The 23,255-nt window shown below is 40.6% G+C and overlaps 1 protein-coding gene and 1 long non-coding RNA gene across 4 annotated transcripts in view; one reads left to right on the top strand and one right to left on the bottom strand.

Annotated features, from left to right (window-relative positions):
• The window catches only part of lepr (leptin receptor), a 64,428-nt gene that overhangs the window by 24,401 nt on the left and 16,772 nt on the right, over positions 1–23,255 (top strand). For 2 of the 3 annotated variants that reach the window (XM_034081775.2, XM_034081777.2), the window contains exons 2-8: positions 1,773–1,830; positions 3,538–3,590; positions 4,949–5,179; positions 9,598–9,727; positions 10,202–10,383; positions 16,906–17,054; positions 18,069–18,210. In XM_034081775.2, coding sequence (XP_033937666.1) covers positions 1,773–1,830; positions 3,538–3,590; positions 4,949–5,179; positions 9,598–9,727; positions 10,202–10,383; positions 16,906–17,054; positions 18,069–18,210 — 945 coding nt within the window. The remainder of the gene's footprint in view (positions 1–1,772; positions 1,831–3,537; positions 3,591–4,948; positions 5,180–9,597; positions 9,728–10,201; positions 10,384–16,905; positions 17,055–18,068; positions 18,211–23,255) is intronic. The other variant, XM_034081776.2, reaches the window with a different exon arrangement.
• LOC139433714 (uncharacterized) lies at positions 21,534–22,767 on the bottom strand. Its single transcript, XR_011643106.1, has 3 exons — positions 22,591–22,767; positions 22,149–22,240; positions 21,534–21,769 (listed from the first exon to the last, which is right to left on the bottom strand). It is a non-coding gene; the product is annotated as an uncharacterized lncRNA (long non-coding RNA).

The following is a 23,255-nucleotide window of genomic DNA, read 5'->3' as shown; positions in this document are numbered from 1 at the left end:
TTATGGCAAGATATTAATCAGATTCATGTTAATATTTCTGATTAGATTACACCTTCATGGGTGGCTTTACAAATCTATGAGCCTGATTGATTTTCTGCAAATGTTAGATTTGTTTATAATTCTTGTGGCATCAATTTGAAAATGTACCTTGATTTGTCAGGCAGTACATTTATAGAAAATAGAAATTCTATATGTGTTTGTTTTAAATAGACCACAATACAGTTATGCTAATATCAGATAAAAAAAACACATATACCAAGATAGGGGATTTGATCCATATAGCTTGCGTTCAATAGACTTTATTTAGTTTGTTGTTCTTTGAAATGGCCTAAGGTTTGTTTTGACACCTGAGGGTAATGACAGGTGTGTGTGTGCTCCATGTTGCAACATTTTTCCTGCCGTCCCTCCTCCTCCTTTGAATCCCCTGCACGCTGTGAATAAATAGATGTGGTCACTAGCTGTGTGAATTATCCATTAATGTATTGCCCTTCTGCTCTCGCAAGGCACCCCAAAGAGCTGTGGAGAGCGGTGTCAGTCAAAATTATAACATGAATTATATATATTATCACTTTTAAAGGCAAAAACATTGAGAATTGTATTTTTGAAAAAAAGCAGCATATTGTTATTTTAGGAGAGTTTCTGTATATCGATGACTTGCCAGAATGTTGCTTTCCGCATGATCTGGAGTATCATTTACGCTGTTTGAATGAAAGCCTGTTGACTTTTTGCATTTACTTTTTGCATGCATTGTTTTTCCAGTGACTAACCTCTCCTGTGATTCATCACCTGCTCTGCAATGCATTTTCCCACATCACCACCAGTCACCTGATCACGGTTTCTCATTGGCATAAACATCAGCCCTTTTCCCCTCATGCATTTATGTACTACCTTGTCGTACCTGCCTCGTTCTGACCACATACTGTTCCATGTTCTGCTTGGTTTGCTTTGACTTAAGGACAACGTGTTGCCAAACACTCCCTGAACATCTTACCAAGTTAACCTGTTTCAGCCACTATGCCTTGGATTTCTATTTAGTCCACGTATCTCTGCGCTGAACCTTTACATAAAGATATTTGAGAGACTCCTGTCAGTGAGAAATCTGACTCTGAATAAGAATTTGTCTTAAAGTGGACCTATCATGCTATATTTGAAACATATATTGTAGGGCCATACCTATATAAAACATGTATGTGAAGTTTCTTTTTCAAAATACCAAACAGATCATGCATTTTAGCCATGCCTCATTTCACTCTATTTGCTCTTTGCCAGCCCTGTTTTTGCAAGAGTTGATTCTGCTTTTGTGGCAGACTACAGCGCCATTTACAGGCCTGGCATATGTACTACAGCGTCTCCAGCGCTTTCGAGCGGTCTCTCTTTCCCCTGATAGGTGGAGAGTTGCCCATATAGGCGGAGCACCCCTTTTCTGACGTCAGAAAAATTCAAATAATAATCAGATCCGTTGCAGCCCCGTTTTTAGAGATTTGGGTATGGAGGAAAAGAGAGAGGGTTGTGTTTTCTGACACTTGGTGAGTTCCCTGACACACCGGGGACACATATTCATGTATAAAAGACGTACAAAAGTGCATTTTGCATGATAGGTCCCCTTCAAGAAAAGCCTTGAATAACACCACCAAGCAATCTTTAATTTCAAATGTACCTTTTTGCTAAGACCCTTATTTTATTCTATTCCAAAGATTCTTCAGTCTTGCCAGATTTAAATTGACTTGCAGCACTTCAATCATTAAAACCTTCTATCTCTTTCTCTTTTGCAGCGGGATTGACACCAGCCAAAGCTCAGCTAGGAAATGCTCCTGCTATGACCACTACAATGTAAGTATATTGCAATATATGGATGAAGATGGTCGATGTGGACGTGGGTGTTATACAGTTCTGAAAACATACACTACACAGGTTTTAAAGTAGGTTTACACTTACAAGGAATGAGCCTAGGTGTTTGGTGCAGAACAATAATCATAGTAGGATAAACTAAAAGATAAAAGCAACAACTATAACAGTCAAGAAACACAAGTTAAAAAAAGATGAAAATAAAAATATGGACAGTTTTTGTTTTTTTCAATGAAAAATTATGTATTAACTACCTGTTTTAAAAATGAAGGACATGCAGGAATGTACACACAATTATCCAAGGAATAAGCTAAAGTATAGAGAATATGCAAGTATGTCAGTGGTGGTCCTGGCCCATGGTGATAAGGCCAGTTGCAAATGGTAAGAAAGAATCGCTGCCCCCTTCCAGGGCAGATGTTCAAACCGTTTATGTCCATGGTATTTCTATAAAAGGTTAGTGGGAAATGAGAGCATCTATAATAACGGGACATTCAATAATTCTGCAAATGGATTTATTTTCTTTGCAGCCAGGAAAAATAACTTTGTAGAGATAACGGTGTTCGGCAAAGCAAGATAATTGCAGAACAACAAACGAATAATTGGAGTTATATAATATTAGAGTTAAGGGTTAATGTTAAAGCCAATGATAACAGAACAGACAAGTTCTTGTGCTTTTAGTGATTCATGCTGAGGCTTCTGGTATGAGTGAATTTGAATGTGGAAAATGTCCCAAACACTAAATGTGTATTACATATAAATATTGTTTTAATGGTTTTCATGGTTGTCAATTTACATTCTTACATTTGGGCTACAGCACAGATGTGTCTACTTTGGATTCCCAACTAGGGGGAGATAAACCCCCCAATACGATGACTAAATACATGTGATGCTGCTCTTAAGTTAATTTATTGTGACAAAATGAACAATCAATTATGAGCTGTGATTACTCAGGACACCTCTTTCCAACAACTGAGTCATGTGTTGATGAAAGGGTTGAGGAGCTTGTTGCACAGAGATGTGATGGTAACACATTGTTTTTACCAGCCCTACACTCTCCTGGGAGGAGGTGTGGAACTGAAACGTTGTTAATACTGACCAGGGTCTTGTGTCGCAACACTCCTGGCTGCCACTTTAGGTCTGGCGTAACGTCTGTACAAAAGTCGGTACACTAGTTCCTCCACGGTACTGTGCTACTCATGTTTCCTGGCACTGGGCTGTTCAGTGGCATCTACAGTATGGCTACAACTCCCACTGCTCTCCTAGGATGCAGGTTTTGTTTTGAATATCATGAGATCTGGTGATGGTCATTTATTCTTTCCTTCATTAAGCATGGATTGTTAATAATTCACGACATGGATAACCTGCAGAAGTTCCTCCCATTTCCAGAAAATGCGTCACAGAGAGCATTGAATAGAACACTTTAGATATGTAATCGCACCAGATAGAATTTGTAGAACAATAAAGATGACTAAAATCATAAAACGCAACTTGTGTTATGTTCATGGAGCAATCCAAAATGAACTGTTCCTTCCCTTGATACGTGATTCACTCAATGTTGTTATCATCTGTATCTCGTTGCTCTCTCATCATCTACATTGTTTTTTGTTTTTTCTCTTTGTACGACTGCGACATCAAGCGTTTTCCCTCTGTCGGCCCATCCCGCCATCACTCACCCTCTTTGTTTCTCTACAGGGTTTGGCGTATGACAGTGACGGTCCTGATGCAAATCTTCTTGGTATCCAATGGTGAGTTTCACCTCCATCACAACACTTGTGATAGCTTAGCTTGTATCCATTCTTCCACCTGGTTATAGCCTTTTTTATAGAACAATATTTATATATATATCCTTTTCAGGTTTGATGTAAGCATAAAAACTCACCCCATAGAGGTTCAGCTCAGAAATACAAATTGGAGGGATCTTACTGTGTAAAGTATTATATTGTTCATAGAAATACCCTGAGGTTTGTCCAAGGGATGCTATAGATTAATTTGAAATGAGTGCACTTGTTGGCAACTTACTAAGTTTGACAAGTTTAATTTGTCCTATTGATTTTGTGAGGCTTTTGTCCTGGCAAAGAGATTCTGACATTATGAATGTAATTCTGGATGTTATTAATGTGTATGAGAAGATTGGCCTTCTTAGTTAGAGAAGAGGAACACCTTAATCCCTATTGCTTATTTTTATTTTGGTTGTATCGTATGCTTAAATTTTGCGCAAAACTGATTCTATTTAGGTAGCACTGGTCACGATGTGTATGACTAGAACATCTCCACAGAACACAGCAGCAGCCTCATACCAGTGTTAACACTTTAGATTGATGGTGTGGAGCCCATGTGGGCATAACTGTCCAAATGAAAGCACTGTACTCTTCTTTGACAGTAGATTAATGTTTTCCCTCCAGTTGTCAAACCTACGTAAGGAGTTACACCTGAGCTAAATCAATATCACCCAGTTGGAGACTAACAAGGTCTTTTCTCAGATTCTTTTTCTTCTTTTCTAAAACACAACTGTTGCCTCAAAACAAAATGAGATGAAGGATTTCAAAGAAAGAAGCCATATATTGTTATACAATGTAAATGTCTTGAGATGGCCTTATTCATCTATTTCTTTGTCCACCCAATCTGGCAATCTTTTACTCAATGACGAGTTGTTCATAAATGAATGTAGATGAGTTATCCTTGACTAATGATTAAACCTTGTTCAGGGGACTTATGTAACAATTTCAGGATTGTTTTGGCAAAAAAAAGAACGTTTTACTTTACATGCAAGGCATTTTTTAACATAGATTTTTTATCAGAAACAGGAAAGCAATTCTATTTTCTATTGTATCTATTTTTTTATCAGGTGCTTTATATCACTTTTTATTTATAAGAAATGCATTAAATGCATTAAATTGATGTTTTTTTATATCATTATCAAACTTGGAAAAATAACTATTATGCTGCGAAACGTAAATAAAATACAGCATTGGGTTGTTTTAAATGGGAGAAATATATTATTTTGTTAAGATAACAATAAGACAAGATATCTAAAATACTCAAATGTTTCTCCCTCCAAACGTAATAATATACTTCCCTCTTAATGTCCCTTCCTCTCTGTGAGCAGGGGCCCTGAGTTTGGGGCTCGAGGAGGGGGCCTCTCTGCAGTCAGGTGCCATGGAGCTCCCCTGGCAGGATGAGCTGTGCTGTGACTCACCCTCAGCCCACCTCACTGCGGAGGTAGACAGCACACACACACCGGAGACAAACCGCTCTGATTCAAACCCCCCGCACCATCCCCTCTGCAGCTTCAGGAGCTCCACAAACAGATCACACCCTCCTGATCCCTCTGAAGGTGAGAGGTCATTCAATACTGGTATCCAATATGTTTCTTAAAAAAGCAAAAATGTATGCGAGTTGTTTTCATCCTAGTTGACAAGACCCGGTTGAAAGAGTTAGTGCACGGGAATTAATGTATCTCACTCAATATCTGTATTTTCATATATTGAAATCAAATATGAACAAATGAATATCAAACTCTGCCAGTCAGGATTCTCAATGGCTGATCAAATTAACATCAGGCTTCCAATCCAAACTAAGGATAATCTAATTATTTTTTTCAGTGAGTCTGGTTTTGTTTAATAAGCTGTACTGACTGTTTTGCATTATATCAACCGACATGCAGTTTGGCACCTTTAGGTCCCTTCCTTCAGTTTAATCCAGGGTTTTGTACACTGCGTCGGTGTTACATGTCTTCAGAAAGACAATTAACAGAGACATTATTAAACTAGCCTTTTTTTATGCATCAAGGTAGCAGATTAATGAGACCGACAGAGACTCAGAACGATTCTCCTATACATTCAGATATGCTTAATCTTTTGTTGGGAGAATTTTTAACTTGCCGCATGACAAATTCAGTGACAGGTTTTTAGGGGAACATTGAACCCTGTCTGTTTAAAAGCAAACATGAAGGTGACACACTTTTCATTCCAAGTAGCAACAGGGTGGTTGTGTAATGTGGCTCATCAGAACAAACATCAGGGTGTGTGAAGGAGCCTCACGATTCACCATTCTTCTTGCAGTGTCATCACTTGTCACCGATAGATGTGCCTCCAAAGATCAGCCTGACAGGTTCATTACACTTTAAGCTTGCCCCCCCCCCCCCCTCCTTCTGATCAGCACAGAATTAAACCATCCGTTTCATATTCATCTGGGGAGTCGTTCAGCATCACTGTGTTCTCTAGCAGGAGGAGAACGTACGCAGGTCTTTAAGTTTAAAGAGCAAATGGGGGGCCTTTCCAAGTGAGTCATAATTATAAAATGCTCTCTTGATATTATCAGCGTGAAGATTGAGATGAGATTATATTGTGACGAGGGAGGTGTGGAGGATTTGTTGTTTTCATCGATCTGTGTTGTGCAGGGAGACATTTGAATCAATGGTGATTAGCTGAGACCTTCAAGATTCATCCCCAAGCAATGATGATCAAATGGAGAAGTTGTAGACATACTCCTTATACGCCTCCTTTCTGCTTTATGAGGCCTTTTTGACAGTCGGGTATGATACAGCTCCCAAAGGTCCCAGAGCGTTTTGGTCATTCATATTCTTTGGTTAGCCATATTCATTTTATTTATCATTCTGTTGGTTTAAGTACCAACTTGTCTTTAAGATAGGTGTTGGTTAATAACGTGAGAAGGCTGAGATTGATCAAAAGAGCTTTTTTAAATAACAATTTATTTTATAGAACACAAAGTTTTGTATAAGCATTCCTGGTTACGTTTTGTCCTTATTCAACCTACAAACATGAATACACATCCTTTCCTGAGCTTAAGCTTGCTGAACATGTGTAAACTGCGCTACTAATGTCAGTTAGTGTGCTAAATAGCTTTTCAGCTGCAGGACTTTGCAACAGTGTGCAAGCGGATCTGTTAATGTCCTTTGGGTCCGGTTAGATACTGATGGAAACTTTACTCTTTAATGCTACTGAAAACACGCCCATGACATGCTGAAGCACATCTGTGTTTACCTCATCTCTAAAAACACTTGATATTATTTTAGTCCACTACTTTGGACCAGCCTGAAATATCTTAACACACATTTTAACATTACATTACATTACATTGCATTTAGCTGACGCTTTTATCCAAAGCGACTTACAATAAGTACATTCGACCAGGAAGACACAACCTTGAAGAAAACAGAATCATATAAGAACATCAGGTTTCAAAGAGCCAATCGTTTCAAGTGCTACTCAACTGGCTTTAGATAAGCCAGTCCTTTATTAGTATATAAGTGCTCTGTTAGCAGTTCTTTGTTAGTCATTCGATCGCTCGAAGTGGAGTCGAAAGAGATGAGTTTTCAGTCTGCGCCGGAAGGTGTGTAAGCTTTCTGCGGTCCTGATTTCAATGGGGAGCTCATTCCACCATTTAGGAGCCAGGATAGCAAATCCACGTGTTTTTGCTGATGGGAACTTGGGTCCCCCTCGCAGCGAGGGTGCAGCGAGCCGTTTGGCTGATGCAGAGCGTAGAGCACGTGGTGGGGTGTACGGTTTAACCATGTCCTGGATGTAGGAAGGGCCAGATCCATTCGCAGCATGGTATGCAAGTACCAGTGTCTTGAAGTGGATTCTAGCAGTTACCGGAAGCCAGTGGAGGGAGCGGAGGAGCGGCGTGGTGTGGGAAAATTTTGGAAGGTTGAAGACCAGACGAGCCGCTGCATTCTGGATGAGCTGCAGAGGTCGGATGGCACATGCAGGTAGACCAGCCAGGAGGGAGTTGCAGTAGTCTAGGCGTGAGGTGACGAGAGCCTGGACCAGAACCTGCGTCGATTTCTGGGTCAGCTGTGGGCGTATCTTCCTGATGTTGAAAAGCGTGTATCTGCAGCAGCGGGTTGTAGCAGCGATGTTTGCAGTAAACGACAGGTTGTTATCTAGGATAACACCCAGATTCCTTGCAGTCTGAGTCGGGGAAACAACAGAGGGGCCGATGTTGATAGTTAGGTCAAGAGAGGGACAATCTTTTCCCGGAAGGAAAAGCACTTCAGTTTTGTCAAGGTTGAGCTTGAGATGATGAGCAGACATCCACTGAGAGATGTCAGCTAAACAAGCAGAGATGCGTGCGACGACCTGGGTCTCTGAGCGGGGCAAGGACAGAATTAATTGGGTGTCGTCAGCGTAGCAGTGGTATGAAAAACCATGCGGGCTAATGACAGATCCGAGCGAGTTTGTGTACAGGGAAAAGAGGAGAGGACCAAGAACAGAGCCCTGAGGGACCCCTGTAGTTAATTGACAAGGGTCGGACTCCGACCCTCTCCAAGTAACCCTGTAGGTGCGGTCTTTGAGGTATGAGGTGAGGAGGGAAAGTGCAGAGCCTGAAACTCCAAGTTCTTGGAGAGTGTGAAGGAGGATCTGATGCTTCACCGTGTCGAATGCAGCAGACAGGTCCAACAGGATGAGGACAGAGGAGAGGGAGGCTGCTTTAGCAGTGTGCAGTTCCTCAGTGACAGCAATGAGAGCAGTTTCGGTGGAGTGACCTGCCTTGAAACCAGACTGGTGCGGATCCAGAAGGTTGTTCTGATGGAGATAACAGGAGAGTTGTTTAAAGACAGCGCGTTCAAGTGTTTTAGACAGGAACGGGAGGAGAGAGACAGGCCTGTAGTTTATAACATCAGACGGGTCGAGAGTGGGTTTCTTTAGGAGAGGGTTTACTCTTGCCTCCTTGAGACTGTTTGGAAAGTGACCAGAGGTTAGAGAAGTGTTGATGAAATGGGTGAGAAACGGTAGAATATCAGGAGCGATAGTCTGAAGGAGGTTTGAAGGGATAGGGTCCAGAGGACAGGTGGTAGGGCGGGTAGAGGTAATGAGGGTAAGAACCTCACTTGGAGAGAGAGGGGAAAAGGAGGTTAGTGTGCCGGTTGAAGGTGGCTCAGGTGATCCGGCGGTGAGTAGGGGTGAGTCAGAAAAAGAAGAGCGAATGTCGTAAACCTTTTTTTCAAAGTGGTTAACAAAGTCGCTTGACAGAAGGGAGGCGGGGGAAGGGGCTTTGGGAGGGTCCAAGAGGGTGGAGAAGATGGAAAATAGTTTTTTAGGATTGGAATAGGAAGATTGGATCTTATCTTGAAAGAAAGTGCTTTTTGCCTGAGAGATCGAAGCAGAGAAAGAGGAGAGGAGAGCCTGATAGGTTAGGAGGTCGTCACGGTGTTTGGATTTCCACCATTTCCGCTCTGCTGCCCTAAGGACGGTTCTATTAGCACGCAGTGCGTCATTAAGCCAGGGAGCAGGAGGGGACTGGCGAGCCTGCCGAGATGTGAGAGGACAGAGAGAGTCCAGAGAGGATGAGAGAGTAGAGAGGAGAGTTTCTGCAGCAGAGTTTGGAGGCAGGAGTTAACAATACTAATGTTGTGCAAAACGTGTGACATTCCCATAATTCCCAGGTCTACCTTGTATTAAGTGCTTATTATGAAATGTCAGCTCAAAAGCTACATTCAGATAATAAAAATGTTAATCAAAATCTACTGCTCAAAAACGCGTATGAATAATTTAATTATATTCTGCCAATAGATCCCCCAAATCCCATGCACTGGTCCTTTTGTAATGACGTTTCCATGCAGGAACCGTACCTCAGTATGGGTGCTTGCAGCTAGAATATTTCACTGTTCTCAGAATATGAAGCTAGCCTGTTTCTCAGAAGCCCTTATTTGAAGGTCACAGTCAACAGTAAATCACGTAGAGATGTCTCTCAACATGCTCCTAACATGCAAATCTGATTTCTTGTCAGGCACCTGTTTGGACATTCTGTGCAAAATTGATGAAAACTGGGAAAATCTAATATGTGAACTTCAATCACACGGCCCACCATCAACCACAAAGGCTGCTGGTGTCAAGGCAATTAGCTTACAGAGTGTGTCGTAAGTATGAAACGTCGCTATTTCATTTTCTGTGTTTCTTTTCTTTGTTGTTTGTGTGCGTGTGTTAGTGTGAGTCTAATCTGTTTCCCTTCTGCTCAGTGGGGGGCTAAGTATGCTGTGTTTATTTTGATCAGCAGTGGGGGAAACTGCATGATGTAACACAGGCTCCAGGCTTTTTTTGTTGCGGGGATAAAGAGGACAATTCACCCCTGATCTCACACACTTTTGATAAGACGGACATTTTTCAGCTTTTACATCTTGTTCACTGCTCAGTTTTCGCTAAGTCAAAAAACATTTGAAAAAATGATTTCACCTCAAGGTCGATTTATTAACTGTTCTTTAGCTTCCAATCATGTCACACAATTTTCATTAGTACATACAATTGCACAGGTATGTACAGTAACAGTTCAAAGATTTGACTTGAATGTTAATAACAAATTATACAGTATTTTGAAGTATTTTTACTTTTGTCAGGTCGAAGAAAGAGGAGAATGATGCGAATACACCGTATGATAATCCTGTGATCTGCAATGTGGAGGTTCCATTTATGTGCTTGGTTGTTCTTGACGCTACGACAAGCTTTGTCACCGTGGTAACTGTCAGCCTTACCGATGCCATCCCTCCCTCAGTTCTTCTCAGAATTCCTTCCCGACCTGGTAAGAGGAAATGTCTTCATTCTTTGTTTTATATCAGTAGGAAGTTGTAAGAGTCTGTTGTGGTGGAGGCATATACTTAAAGGGGACCTATCATGCAAAATGCACTTTTGTACGTCTTTTATACATGAATATGTGTGTCAGGGAACTCACCAAGTGTCAGAAAACACAACCCTCTCTCTTTTCCTCCATACCCAAATCTCTAAAAATGGGGCTGCAACGGATCTGATACAGACTGATACAGATTTGAAATATCTCTGACATCAGAAACGAGGAGCTCCGCCTATATGGGCAACTCTCCACCTATCAGGAGGAGACAGCCACGGCCATTGCCGTTCGAAAGCGCTGGAGACGCTGTAGTACATATGCCAGGCCTGTAGGTGGCGCTGTAGTCTGCCACAAAAGCAGCGAAGAAGACTTCTCACAGATTCAGCCCTTGCAAAAACAGGGCTAAAAAAGAGCCAATAGAGCGAAATGAGGCATGGCTAAAATGCATGATCTGTTTGTTATTTTGAAAATGTTTTATATAGGTATGGCTCTACAATATATTATTCAAATATAGCATGATAGGTCCACTTTAAGCAATAGCTCACGGCCTGAAGTGAGCTATTGCTTTTATAAAACGGTTACCAAGTGTGGCAATATGAAAGAAAAATACACACTCTAATTTAAAGTGGACCTATCATGCTATATTTGAAACATATATTGTAGGGTCATACCTATATAAAACATGTCTGTGAAGTTTTTTTTTCAAAATACCAAACAGATCATGCATTTTAGCCATGCCTCATTTCGCTCTATTTGCTCTTTTCCAGCCCTGTTTTTGCAAGGGCTGATTCTGCTTTTGTGGCAGACTACTGCGCCACTTACAGGCCTGGCATATGTACTACAGCGTCTCCAGCGCTTTCGAGCGGTCTCTCATTCCCCTGATAGGTGGAGAGTTGCCCATATAGGCGGAGCACCCCTTTTCTGACTTAAGAAACATTCAAATAATAATCAGCTCCGTTGCAGCCCCGTTTTTAGAGATTTGGATATGGAGGAAAAGAGAGAGGGTTGTGTTTCCTGACACTTGGTGAGTTCCCTGACACACCGGCGACTAGTGTTGTCACGATACCAACATTTTGGTTTCGATACCGATACCAAGTCAAGAATTGCGATTCCGATTCTTTTTCGATACTTTTCTTAAAAAAAGGGAAACAGTCTTAAATATAATCAGGGATGCAAACTCATCAGGTATGAAAAAGGTGACAAGGATCCGAGCCCCCCGACCCCACGGAATATCGGCTTTAAAATTAGGAATAACAGACAGCAGTCAGAACAACTAAAGCAGCAGTGTTACTAAGAACAGAAATGCCAAAGAGTCACATCTAATATAAATATATATAAAAGCGTTTATTTTAATTGTGTAGCAGTGAGTTTAACATTTTGGCAGCGCTGTTGAGCATTTTGAAAATGTATTTTCATGCCTCTGTGCAAGGCTTAGTCTTTCTATCTTTATAGCCACTGGTGTAAAGTAACTAAGTTCATAAACTCAAGTAGGCTACTACGTGGGTACACTTTTGAGATACTTGTACTTTATTTAAGTATTTCAATGTTTCTTTTGCTACTTTGTACTTCTAATCCACGACAGTTCAGAGGTACATGGTGTACTTTTACTCCACTACATGTATTTAATACCTTTAGTTACTCTACAGATGTGGATGAATGATGGTAAATGTAATCAAGTGTTAAATCAGACTTTAGTTCCACCTGTAGTAAATCCACCAGCTACCCTGCAGTATACAAAGTCATTCAAACTAGCTGCACCTTCACCAGCTTTGAGAACACTTTCATGATCAATCATTATAAAACATATCATATATATTATTCTGAAATGGACCAATCTGCACAATGACTACTTTTACTGTCGCTACTTTAATACTTTTACTTGAGGAACATTTTGAATGCAGTACTTTTACTGTAACAGAGTATTCCTACACTCTGGTGCTTCTAGTACAAGACCTGAGTACTTCTACTTTTACTGTCGCTACTTTAACTATATTTTGATGAGAATACTTTTGTACTTTTATTTGAGGAACATTTTGATTGCAGGATTGTTCCTACATTCTGGTACTTCTACTTTAAATCAAGTACAAGACCTGGGTACTTCTACTTTTACTCAAGTACAAGATATATACTTATACCACCTCCGTTTATAGCCTATGAAAAAAACTAATAGAAAACCAAGGCTAAAGCTAACGTTAGCAGATAGTGATGCTAGTTTGCTAGTTAAGTTTGCTCAACGATAATATTGCGACAGAAAAACTTTTCAGTGCACATCACGCTCTGCCGCTCCGACAGGGAGCTCTGCTCTGAACATCTGAACGGCCCGTTCACAGACTTCTGGCGTCTTTTTTGTCAACAAGCCGAGGCGCAGCGGCAGTTACACTCCCACTTGCAGCCATGCTTCTCGTTTTCTCACATGCTCTGCCAGCTAGCGCGTGGCCGCGTGCACGAGAGAGGGGAGGGACTTAGAACGTGCTTGAGAGGAGCGGGACTGCAGGCACAGCTGCAGTGCAGGGAGTGGAAGCAGAGCGCTGAACACACACGGCTCTTATTAAAACTGCGCTTTTTCACGGGAGTACCTTTCCCCGTCATTCTTAAAGTACCGATACTAATGAAACGGAGGAATCGTACCGTTTTTAACGGCAGGGTATCGCGGTACCTTTCAAGTATCGGTACACCGTGCAACACTACCGGGGACATATTCATGTATAAAAGACGTACAAAAGTCAATTTTGCATGATAGGTCCCCTTTAAATACTTGTCATTAGTAAATAATGATGTTCAAAATAAAATAGTCCCTCCGTTGCCTTCTGCACGAAACATAGTGCGAGGCCGAGGTGGTTGCTATGCAACAACACTAACAGCTAGCGAACATATTAGACAGTTGATGGATTATTTGGCTATTTATTTACATTCATTTGTATGTTGCCGTTTATTGTGCAGCCACTGAAAAACTGTCCAGCATCAGTAGAATGGCTTACGTGGTTACTTGTATAGGTTGAGGTTGTACTAGGCTGTTGCTTGGTGTGGTGAGAATATTGCTCCACTTTCTCCGGTCCCCGAGATTCGGCTTCCAGTAGCTCTGGAGAGAGCTCTCGCACCTGTGGCCACTAACGGTCATAATTTCTCTGCTTTGTTTCAAGACCCGCATCAGAAAGCTTTTGAATGGTGGTACTTTTCCAGTTGGTCTACCTGCTCTTCACGTAGCTCTGCATGTCGTCGTTTAGGTGCTTTTTTTTCTGGAGATAGGCACTGCTCAATCCACTCCTCCATAGTAAGGCCACCCCGGAGGTCGAAGTTAACCTTAAATGTTTTCATCTTAAGCTTTGTTAGTTAGTTAGTTAGTTAGTTAGTTAGTTTCGTAACGGACGTAATGTAACGGTTGTAGCTTTTTCTCAGACACTGAGGGATACTGACTTGTGATAAGTAACTACAATTCTACCCGTGATATACGCTCATTATATCACGGCTAAGAACCAATCAGATTGCTTGATTTGACTTGTCCATTTTATAATGTATATTTGTTTTCTCTATGAACTTTAGGCCTTGCAGCTTTTTATGAAATGCATCTCTAAGGAGTTATCCTTGTTTTTTACCTTAATTGGAAAACTTTTGCTCTGCCGTAGCTACAGTTATGTCTGTGCTGCAGGTGTTGTATTGTAATGTATGAAATAAGTGCTATTGCACCTAATACAAATGTAAAACTGAATGCTAGTAATTCACAGACTACCTACGAAATGGGTTTAGGCACCTCAATGACCGTACCTACAGGGTAACTTGGAAAGGGTCCGAGTCCGACCCTTGTCAATTAACTACAGGGGTCCCTCAGGGCTCTGTTCTTGGTCCCCTCCTCTTCTCCCTGTACACAAACTCGCTCGGATCTGTCATTAGCCCGCATGGTTTTTCATACCACTGCTACGCTGACGACACCCAATTAATTCTGTCCTTGCCCCGCTCAGAGACCCAGGTCGTCGCACGCATCTCTGCTTGTCTAGCTGACATCTCTCAGTGGATGTCTGCTCACCACCTCAAGCTCAACCTTGACAAGACTGAACTGCTTTTCCTTCTGGGAAAAGATTGTCCCACTCTTGACCTGACAATCAACATTGGCACCTCTATTGTTTCCCCGACTCAGACTGCAAGGAATCTGGGTGTGACCCTAGATAACAAACTGTCCTTCACTGCAAACATCGCTGCTACAACCCGCTGCTGCAGATGCATGCTTTACAACATCAGAAGGATACGTCCCCACCTGACCCAGAAAGCGATGCAGGTTCTGGTCCAGGCTCTCGTCATCTCACGCCTAGACTACTGCAACTCCCTCCTGGCTGGTCTACCTGCATGTGCCATCCGACCTCTGCAGCTCATCCAGAATGCAGCGGCTCGTCTGGTCTTCAACCTTCCTAAATGTTCCCACACCACGCCGCTCCTCCGCTCCCTTCACTGGCTTCCGGTAACTGCTAGAATCCACTTCAAGACAATGGTACTTGCGTACCATGCTGCGAATGGATCTGGCCCTTCCTACATCCAGGACATGGTTAAACTGTACACCCCAGCACGTGCACTCCGCTCTGCATCAGCCAAACAGCTCCCTGCACCCACACTGCGAGGGGGACCCAAGTTCCCATCAGCAAAAACACGTCGGTTTGCTATCCTGGCTCCAAAATGGTGGAATGAGCTCCCCATTGAAATCAGGACAGCAGATAGCTTACACATCTTCCGGCGCAGACTGAAAACTCATCTCTTTCGACTCCACTTCGAGCGATAGAATTACTAACGAAGCACTTATATACTAATAAAGGACTGGCTTATCTATAGCCAGTTGAGTAGCACTTGAAATGTTTTAGCTCTATGAAACCTGATGTACTTATATGATTCTGTTTTCTTCAAGTTTGTATCTTGTTGGTCGAACGCACTTATTGTAAGTCGCTTTGGATAAAAGCGTCAGCTAAATGCAATGTAATGTAATAATAAAGACAAGTTCTAAATGATGGCATTGCCCAGTACACAATCTGGCAACATTAAACTTGTTCTTAACTGTTAAACATGTGTGAAGCATTATTTATTTATTTATTTATTTATTATTAGTTTAGAAACAAAAACAAATTATTGTAAAATAATAGTAATAATCAACTATTTGGTTACAAATCATAAATGATATTCAAAGTATTCCTTATTAGAAAGTGGTACTGAGAAAAGCTTAAAGTATTTGTTAAAACTGTGTGCTGCATTGGGCACTTACTTGTATTATCGTTTAATCAGCCCAAGGGTCCGAGGTGACGTCAACAAATGGTGTCGGGTTTTTAAAACTTCAAAACATGCAGCAATATAAGACCAAGAAAAACAGTTTACAATAGGGACCCTTGACATCATCAAATACTTTGCGTTAAGTCGATAAAAAATGCTTGAATTATCATTACAATTGTTAAAATGTCTTGCTCTAATTAATTGTTGCCGCTCTGAGGTTCATGCGTGTCTTTTTTTATTTTCTGCCTTTTTAGATGATTTTTTCTAAGTGGTGCAGCTTTAGAGTATTTAACAGTGTGGTCAATTTGCATAATGAAAGGACATGCTTCATTAACTATCAATAGATCTTTCTACCTCTGTAACCATGAAAATAAGCTCAAATTACTGAAGACTATGTATTCAAATGTGATGAGGTTAGGACTATGAAAAGAAAAGGGCAATTTCCTGTCTACCAATAGAGGGTATCATGTTTAATAAGTCCTTACAGTACCTTCAGTGGTGGAACACAAGAAAGTCAGTCTTTTTAAATGATGTGACAGCAGTCTGGAAAATACATTATTTAGCTATTATTACTGTTTCTCTCCCAGTAGACATCACTGTGTTTTATGTCTCATAAAACATATATATATATTTGTCATAATTCAACCTGTCTTAGTGAGTGACAGTAGATACAAGTCTGGGAGCTGGCCTCTAATATACACCTTTTTAATGATCAATAAGTCTAAATATTAAGCTTAATGTACTGCTAAGAATAAATCATTGAATATTCAAAATATCCAACTGTTTGTTTTGATTCAAAATCCACTCATTATTGGCTGACATTTAAGTGCATACTTTTCTTGCACTATGCAAGACTGAAAAGGCAAAGTGATTTTTTTGTTGTCAATATTTTTTACTAAATCGTGAGATGGATTAATCTAATTTATTTTCATAATCCTGGCATAAGGACAAGAAGTGAAGATTGGTCTTTATGAAGATAATAGTAATCACTGCAAAGGTCGCCTTTAGATGGGGAGTGCTGTTATATCATGGTTAATAACCACATATGTATTAAGTGACCCCAAACACATGCAAACTCAGATATTGTAATTTTAAGAGCAATATGTTGAAAATACTTCTATTTCATATACAGTTCTAATAATCCATAGGATTTACAGGACATTATGATTAGCAGTAAACTGATCCTGCTGTGATGTCCTTCTGTTTGTGAGACAATCTTTTATTTTTCTGCAGTGAGACTGAGTCCTCCAGTCAACCTGTCACACATCCAGACCATTAAGGCAGAACTGATACTGCAGTGGGATGACCCCCCCCACTCTGATGCCGGTCGGCTGAGATACGAAGTCCGGCACTCTCCTAACACCACTCACCCGGCCTGGCAGGTAACATTCAGCTTTGATACAATATGCACTTCTATCCAAGAAGTGACCTTGCAAGAGTCTGCCACTGCACCCACTGAGTCATTTGATCTAAAAACATTTGTAGCTTTTGATAATAATAATAATCTTTCATAAAGGGTTCATAAGCATTTTTTTTTTGCAATGATTGTTCTTATTATAGGCTTTACATAATATATACATCCTCTGCAGCCACCAGTTATTAATTATAATTGCTTGTTAAGGTTGTCTGATTGGATGTGGTACCAAAATGTCACTATTTTACTTTGAACAAAAAACAAAACTGCCTCAGTGATCAGCTTCATGCTTTCATTTTGTTTCAAACAGAATATATTTGGTGGAATTTGCAAAGTATGCAAGATAAGCTTCAGAAAGAGAAGATAAAAATACTGTGGATCTTGAAGAACTCATAGTCTATTGGTAAGGTTGTTAAAGAGAAACTTTCACAAGTTAGTTTTAACCTCGAGTGAGTCATGCATACACATACTGAATTGCCTTTCACGCAGTGAACCTTTCCACTAACAAGACATTGTGTTTATGTAGTGGCTGTCGGCACGTCTGTGTTCAGCACAGTGGATCTTAGTGTTCAGCAGTGGATCATAGGCTCTATGATTCATCCAGCGGTCAGACTGTAGTTCTTCTGTTTAAGACTCAAATATACAATTAAAATAATATGTTCTCTCTTAACCCTCTATAAGACGCTGTAGGTACCTCTTAAAGTAAGGTATAATGGTTGGAGAACTGTGTAGGAATGGCCATAATGTTTACATCTTATGATTTGGGAATCAACTTGAGCACCTTTCACTACCACACTAAACTGGCCTCCTTCGATTTCATCCCAACCTCAGTTCTTAAACATTAGACTTGAGCTGAATAGCTACATTTCATCAACGGAAATGTTCTCTTAGTTTTTCTCAAAGGACAACAATGTTTTGAGCTATTACAGCAGTTTTTTGTTTTAGCTTCAGTTTTAATTTACAATAATAACCCGGTGTGCAGGTGGTGTCTGTATCAGAAGAGCCCAGGCTGTCTCTGGAGCTGAAGCCCGAACTGAACTACACCATCCAGGTCCGCTCCTCCAGCCTGGACAAGCCTCCATTGTGGAGCGAGTGGAGTGAACGTCACCACATCTACCTGTACTGTAAGCACCATTTCCTTACCGCTAGATAGAGACATAGGTGATATTTTTGATCTTGTACTCTTGTTCAAACTGAAAGTGTTGTTGTATTATTACAGATGTTAGATGGGTTTTGTTGATTGTTGCAGGCAGCTTAATACATCTATGAATATTAAGTAGCTGACATAATTTTACAATTACAATACCTGTTTACATAAAAAACATAGTCTTCGTTGTGTCACTCTTATCACATTGGTTGCTCTTTGTTAGTTTGCGTGTTGTTTCAGAACTGAAACAGCTGAACTGAGCTGAGAGGTTATCTGGGTATGTGTAGGCCCTTAAATCAGGATGTGAGATTTTCTTTTTTGTTTGCAAAGAGTTTGGCTAACTAACATTTTGAAACTGTCTGGTTCAACTGCTACTATCCAACACACACCCCCCACTGTGGTAGATTTCCACAAATGACCTCATTATCTCTCAGGAAGATTTATGTTAATGCTAAACTATTCAAATGAACTCGTTCCAGTGTGGTCCACATCAATAGACTGTGAACCAGAGGATCTCTAGGCTAGTGACAAGCTACAAATCATGTGGGGTGACACAGTGTTGCTTTACCAATAGGTAAATGCTAAACATGTGGCCAACAAGCCGAATATGAAGGTATTGAAAGGATGAATCTAAGAGTTGAGAAATTAGACCAAGATTTGTGTACACTTTGAATTATCTTTTCAATCAGAAACTATAAATAACTTGCACTGTTTGTTTTCTGCAATATCAAGCTGCTAATTAAAATGTGAACATCAGCAGACCAGTAGCTGGCAGCGCTAAGGGTTTGTCATTAGTGTGTGAGCATATCTGCTATAACTATTTTGTGTACATATTAGGGCTGTCAAACGATTACAATTTTTAATCAGATTAATCACAGCTTAAAAATTAATTAATCATGATTAATCACCATTCGAACTATGTCCAAAATATGCCATTTCTTTATGTATATTGTTGTGGGAATGGAAAGATAAATGAAAGAAGGCGGATATATCCATTTAACATACAGTATGTTTATTATAACATTGTTCTGTGTGTCAAAATGAAAGACAGCCCACACACACCTATCAATCATCAAACCGTGGAGTCTTATTTCATTACGTGTTGATTTCTATCAACACGTAATGTTGTATCGATGAGATGTACTACAGCAAAAGTATTCTCCGTCGGGACTTCCTGCAACAACATCACGCCGTTATCTTGATTCTGATTGGCCAGAAGACATTATCAAAGATGTTCTATTGAGAAGACGATCACTACGTGACAGAGAGGGGTCTGCCTGCAGACCTCCACTCTCAGGACAGTTCCGGTGCAGACCTCCACTCTCAGGACACCTCCACTCTCAGGACAGGAAGTGCACGCTAAGAATTCCAAAATAAAATCACCACTATCAGTACAGTGCCACTTTCCAAACAGGAAATGCACGCAAATACAAAATAAAATCGGATCGTGACACTTATTATATACATATATGTATATGTGTATATATATAGATATATATACGGACACCTTGTATTGTTGTTACTATCAGTACAGCCGCAGCGCCACTATCCGAACAGGAAATGCACGCAAATACAAAATAAAATCGTACTGACACTTATTATCTATATAGATATATATTTATTATTTATTATTTATTTATATAAATACGACATCTTGTATTTTAGTTACACCCGCTAGACAACAGTGGAAGGTTCGAGAAACAACCGTGTTTGCCGGGTGCACCGCAGCGGAGGTGGGGAGGTTCCAGCTGGGAACCTCCACCCCGCTGCGGGACCCGTGGGACCCCTGGACGGTGCGTCTTGGTCACGCTTCATATCGGCCGGCCTGGGAAGGAAGAGACACGCAGAGTGGGGGGAGTCCCCCACCCCAACGCAGCACACCCTCCCGGCCATCAGAGTCGAACCCGCAGTTCGGAGGAACCGACCGCCAGAGCACCGGCACTAGGCCGGGCCTGCGCGGAGGCCCTCCGACAGTGGGTCGCGTTTGCCATTCCATCAGTGAGAGGAGAGGAGAAAAATGCAACAAAAATGGTCAAAATCCCGGGTGAAATAGCAAAAAAATTAAAAATAATAAAACCGGGGAAAAGTGAAAAAAAGTGTCCGAAAATAGGCACTCGTGAGGCGGGCAGAGTCCCCTGTCAACTCCTGTTACATTCCTCCATGGTGTCATTTGAGCGAAACACTTTTACAAGAACCAGGCTGGGGGGGTCAAAAGGGCTTGACCAAAGCCGACCTAAAGTGCACGGTGGGCTGACTGATCACCTCCGTGATGAGTCTCCATTGTGATTTGAAAACTTCCATCAAACGAGTCCTTAGGTGGGCGGGGAAAAAAACGCGTCAGAATCGTCACTTCCTGTACTGACAGTGGAGGTCATAGATATATATAAACACTAGATGACTCACCCGCGCTGCTGGCCAATTGAGACCGACGTTGCCACTTGGCCGCCATCTTGCTACAGGCAGTTCTCTCATTCATAACATTATGGTTTACTATTTAAATAACCATAGCTTGCTCAATTTTCAACCAATTTTCAAACGGTTTGGTTTTCAAAGATGTAGTTATGATACTGCATACTTATAATCATGGACTTTCATATGAAAATAACATTAATCAGATAAAGCAATAGCTATACACACACACACAAGGTATTTATATTAAATATTTGCCGGTGTATATATTTCCATTTATTTTATTATATTGTTAATATTTAAAATAAATTATAAAATTAAAATACATTTATATTTTATATATAAAAATCGGTCTCATGTTACCACTCTGTAAGCCAAGAGTTGTTAATTTAGCAATGCCTTAGCTTTAAGAACAGGGACACAACTAATGACAATAGCATATGTTGGTATATTATTTAGATATTCACACCTTTATCAGAAGAACCAAACCAACATAAAATGTGCTCACAGACAGGCCAGTTCTGTCTAATTTATCACAATTATTTTTGACATGAGATCTTCATATCATCCTAGTTTTGTATTTAGTTTCTAGATTTGTAAACAAATCCAGAACCTTTGAAATATGTTATTGAAAAAAGACCAAGAATAATATAAACTGTACCATGTGTCCTTTTGTGTCCTTCTGTAGTCCATTTGTGGTTTGTCTTGTCTCACCCCGGCTGATATATCACAAAATCCACTGTTTAAATTGTTCCCTATATTGCCCCTATGCAATATAGGGAACAATTTAAACATAAACTATCCTATGTGTCCTTGGGTGTTATGAAAGGCGGCCCCCCAAAATAAATGTATTATTATTATTATTATTATTAAGAAGAACACATGGCACACCAACAATCAATCACCGTCCAGCCTCAGCTTTGGTATTCTTTCACAACCATGTTATGGGTTTATTAGACTGAGCAAACATAAACATATGTGGGGAACATAGTGCTGCGTCTCCTGTCCGGTCAAATTCCTCACTCCTGAAGTGCTCACTGCAGAGCAGTGTCCTGTCACAGGAAACAAAACCGTCCCTTCTTTGGGCGAGTTCCCACTGCCTCCTCCTCTATTTGGTTTTGGGAAACCTTAAAAACATGAGAAAGGTAGCCAGATATATAAATTATTGTCAACATGTTCCTCCCTTCTTTCCTTTAACATTAAGGGTAGGACAAAAATACACACCGAAATTATCATATTTTTGGTATGTATGCATGTATGTATAGCCTACTTTAAGAATAAGACAACCACACTGAGTAATAAAAAAGGTGTCCAATAGAAACATTAAATAATTGTGTAAAGAAATGGTAACAACATATTCTAAAGAGGCTGGGTCAACAACAATCTTGCAATACTATTATCTCACATAGCCCCACTGATCCTGTGTAGCAGGACTTGTAATGTACATACATCCACTAAGTAATTAACGATTATCCTAATTGTAGTCATAATATTGTCATATCTTACACGTGAAAGGTGATCCCACGGGTTCTTGTTTCCAGACTGCGGTGATTAGAGCATCCGTAGGCTGCACAAAAGTCCGGCATAGTCAGGTACTTCTGTAAACACAAAGCCAGCAAATTCCTGTATCATAATGCAAGATGTTTTTAACAAGCCAAACCACTTGGAAGAAATCATGTGTAACTTAAGTTGTGTTGAAAGAAAGAGCAGTTCTGCCTCTCCCACTGGTGGAGTTGTGGGTCAACTTTGTAATACTAGGTCTCACTGACAGCCTCTTGTTATTAGCCAGCTAATAAATACAACCACATACACAAAGAAAAGCTGCAATTCCAACATGTCCAAGCATCCTGTATCATAGCCATGCTAATCATGTTTATAATAAACCAAACCGTTTGTAAATCAGTCAAGATTTCAGTGAGTTAAGAGTATTTTTGTGCAGATCACTCACCTGACAACAGCTACCATAACGCGAATCAGAGTAACTGTTGACTGTAGCAAGATGGCGGCCGGTCAGCTACGCTGGAAAATCTCCCATGAGCCATCTAGTGTTTATATATATCTATGGTGGAGGTGTCCTGAGAGTGGAGGTCTGCACCGGAACTGTCCTGAGAGTGGAGGTCTGCAGGCAGGCTCCCATGATGTGACAAAAGTTTTCAAAACCGTTTCTCGTATTCGGTATCAGACAAGTGGCTACTGAAATCAATCGGTCTGTGCAATTTACTTGGTGTGAGTTGGCGGACTTTATTTTGCTTACTTTAACATCATTTTTCATGGTGGGGCTAAGCCATTTCATGGTATGGCTGTAGCCTACCCCAGCCATACCCTGGCGCTGCCACTGGTGGGATATATGGGGCGGGCCATTCTGCACATGCGTAGGCTATGCGTTAAATATTTTAAGGCAATTAATTAAAAAAATTAATTACCGCCGTTAACGCGATAATTTTTACAGCATTAGTACATATGCATGTGTATGCATTGCTGTTTACAGAGTGTTGCTCCTCTCTGTATCACATGAGGAAAGCTGACCCTGTTTCAAAAACATGTCCGTGTGTCGGGTTTTAAAGTTTGCAACTCTTGAGTAATTTCACCGAAACGAGCTTCAGAAACGTTACT

Source organism: Pseudochaenichthys georgianus, chromosome 4, assembly GCF_902827115.2.
Source record: "Pseudochaenichthys georgianus chromosome 4, fPseGeo1.2, whole genome shotgun sequence".
Classification (NCBI taxonomy): Eukaryota; Metazoa; Chordata; class Actinopteri; order Perciformes; family Channichthyidae; genus Pseudochaenichthys; species Pseudochaenichthys georgianus.
Note: the sequence above shows the minus strand (reverse complement) of the source record. Positions and strands in the feature narration are given on the sequence as shown.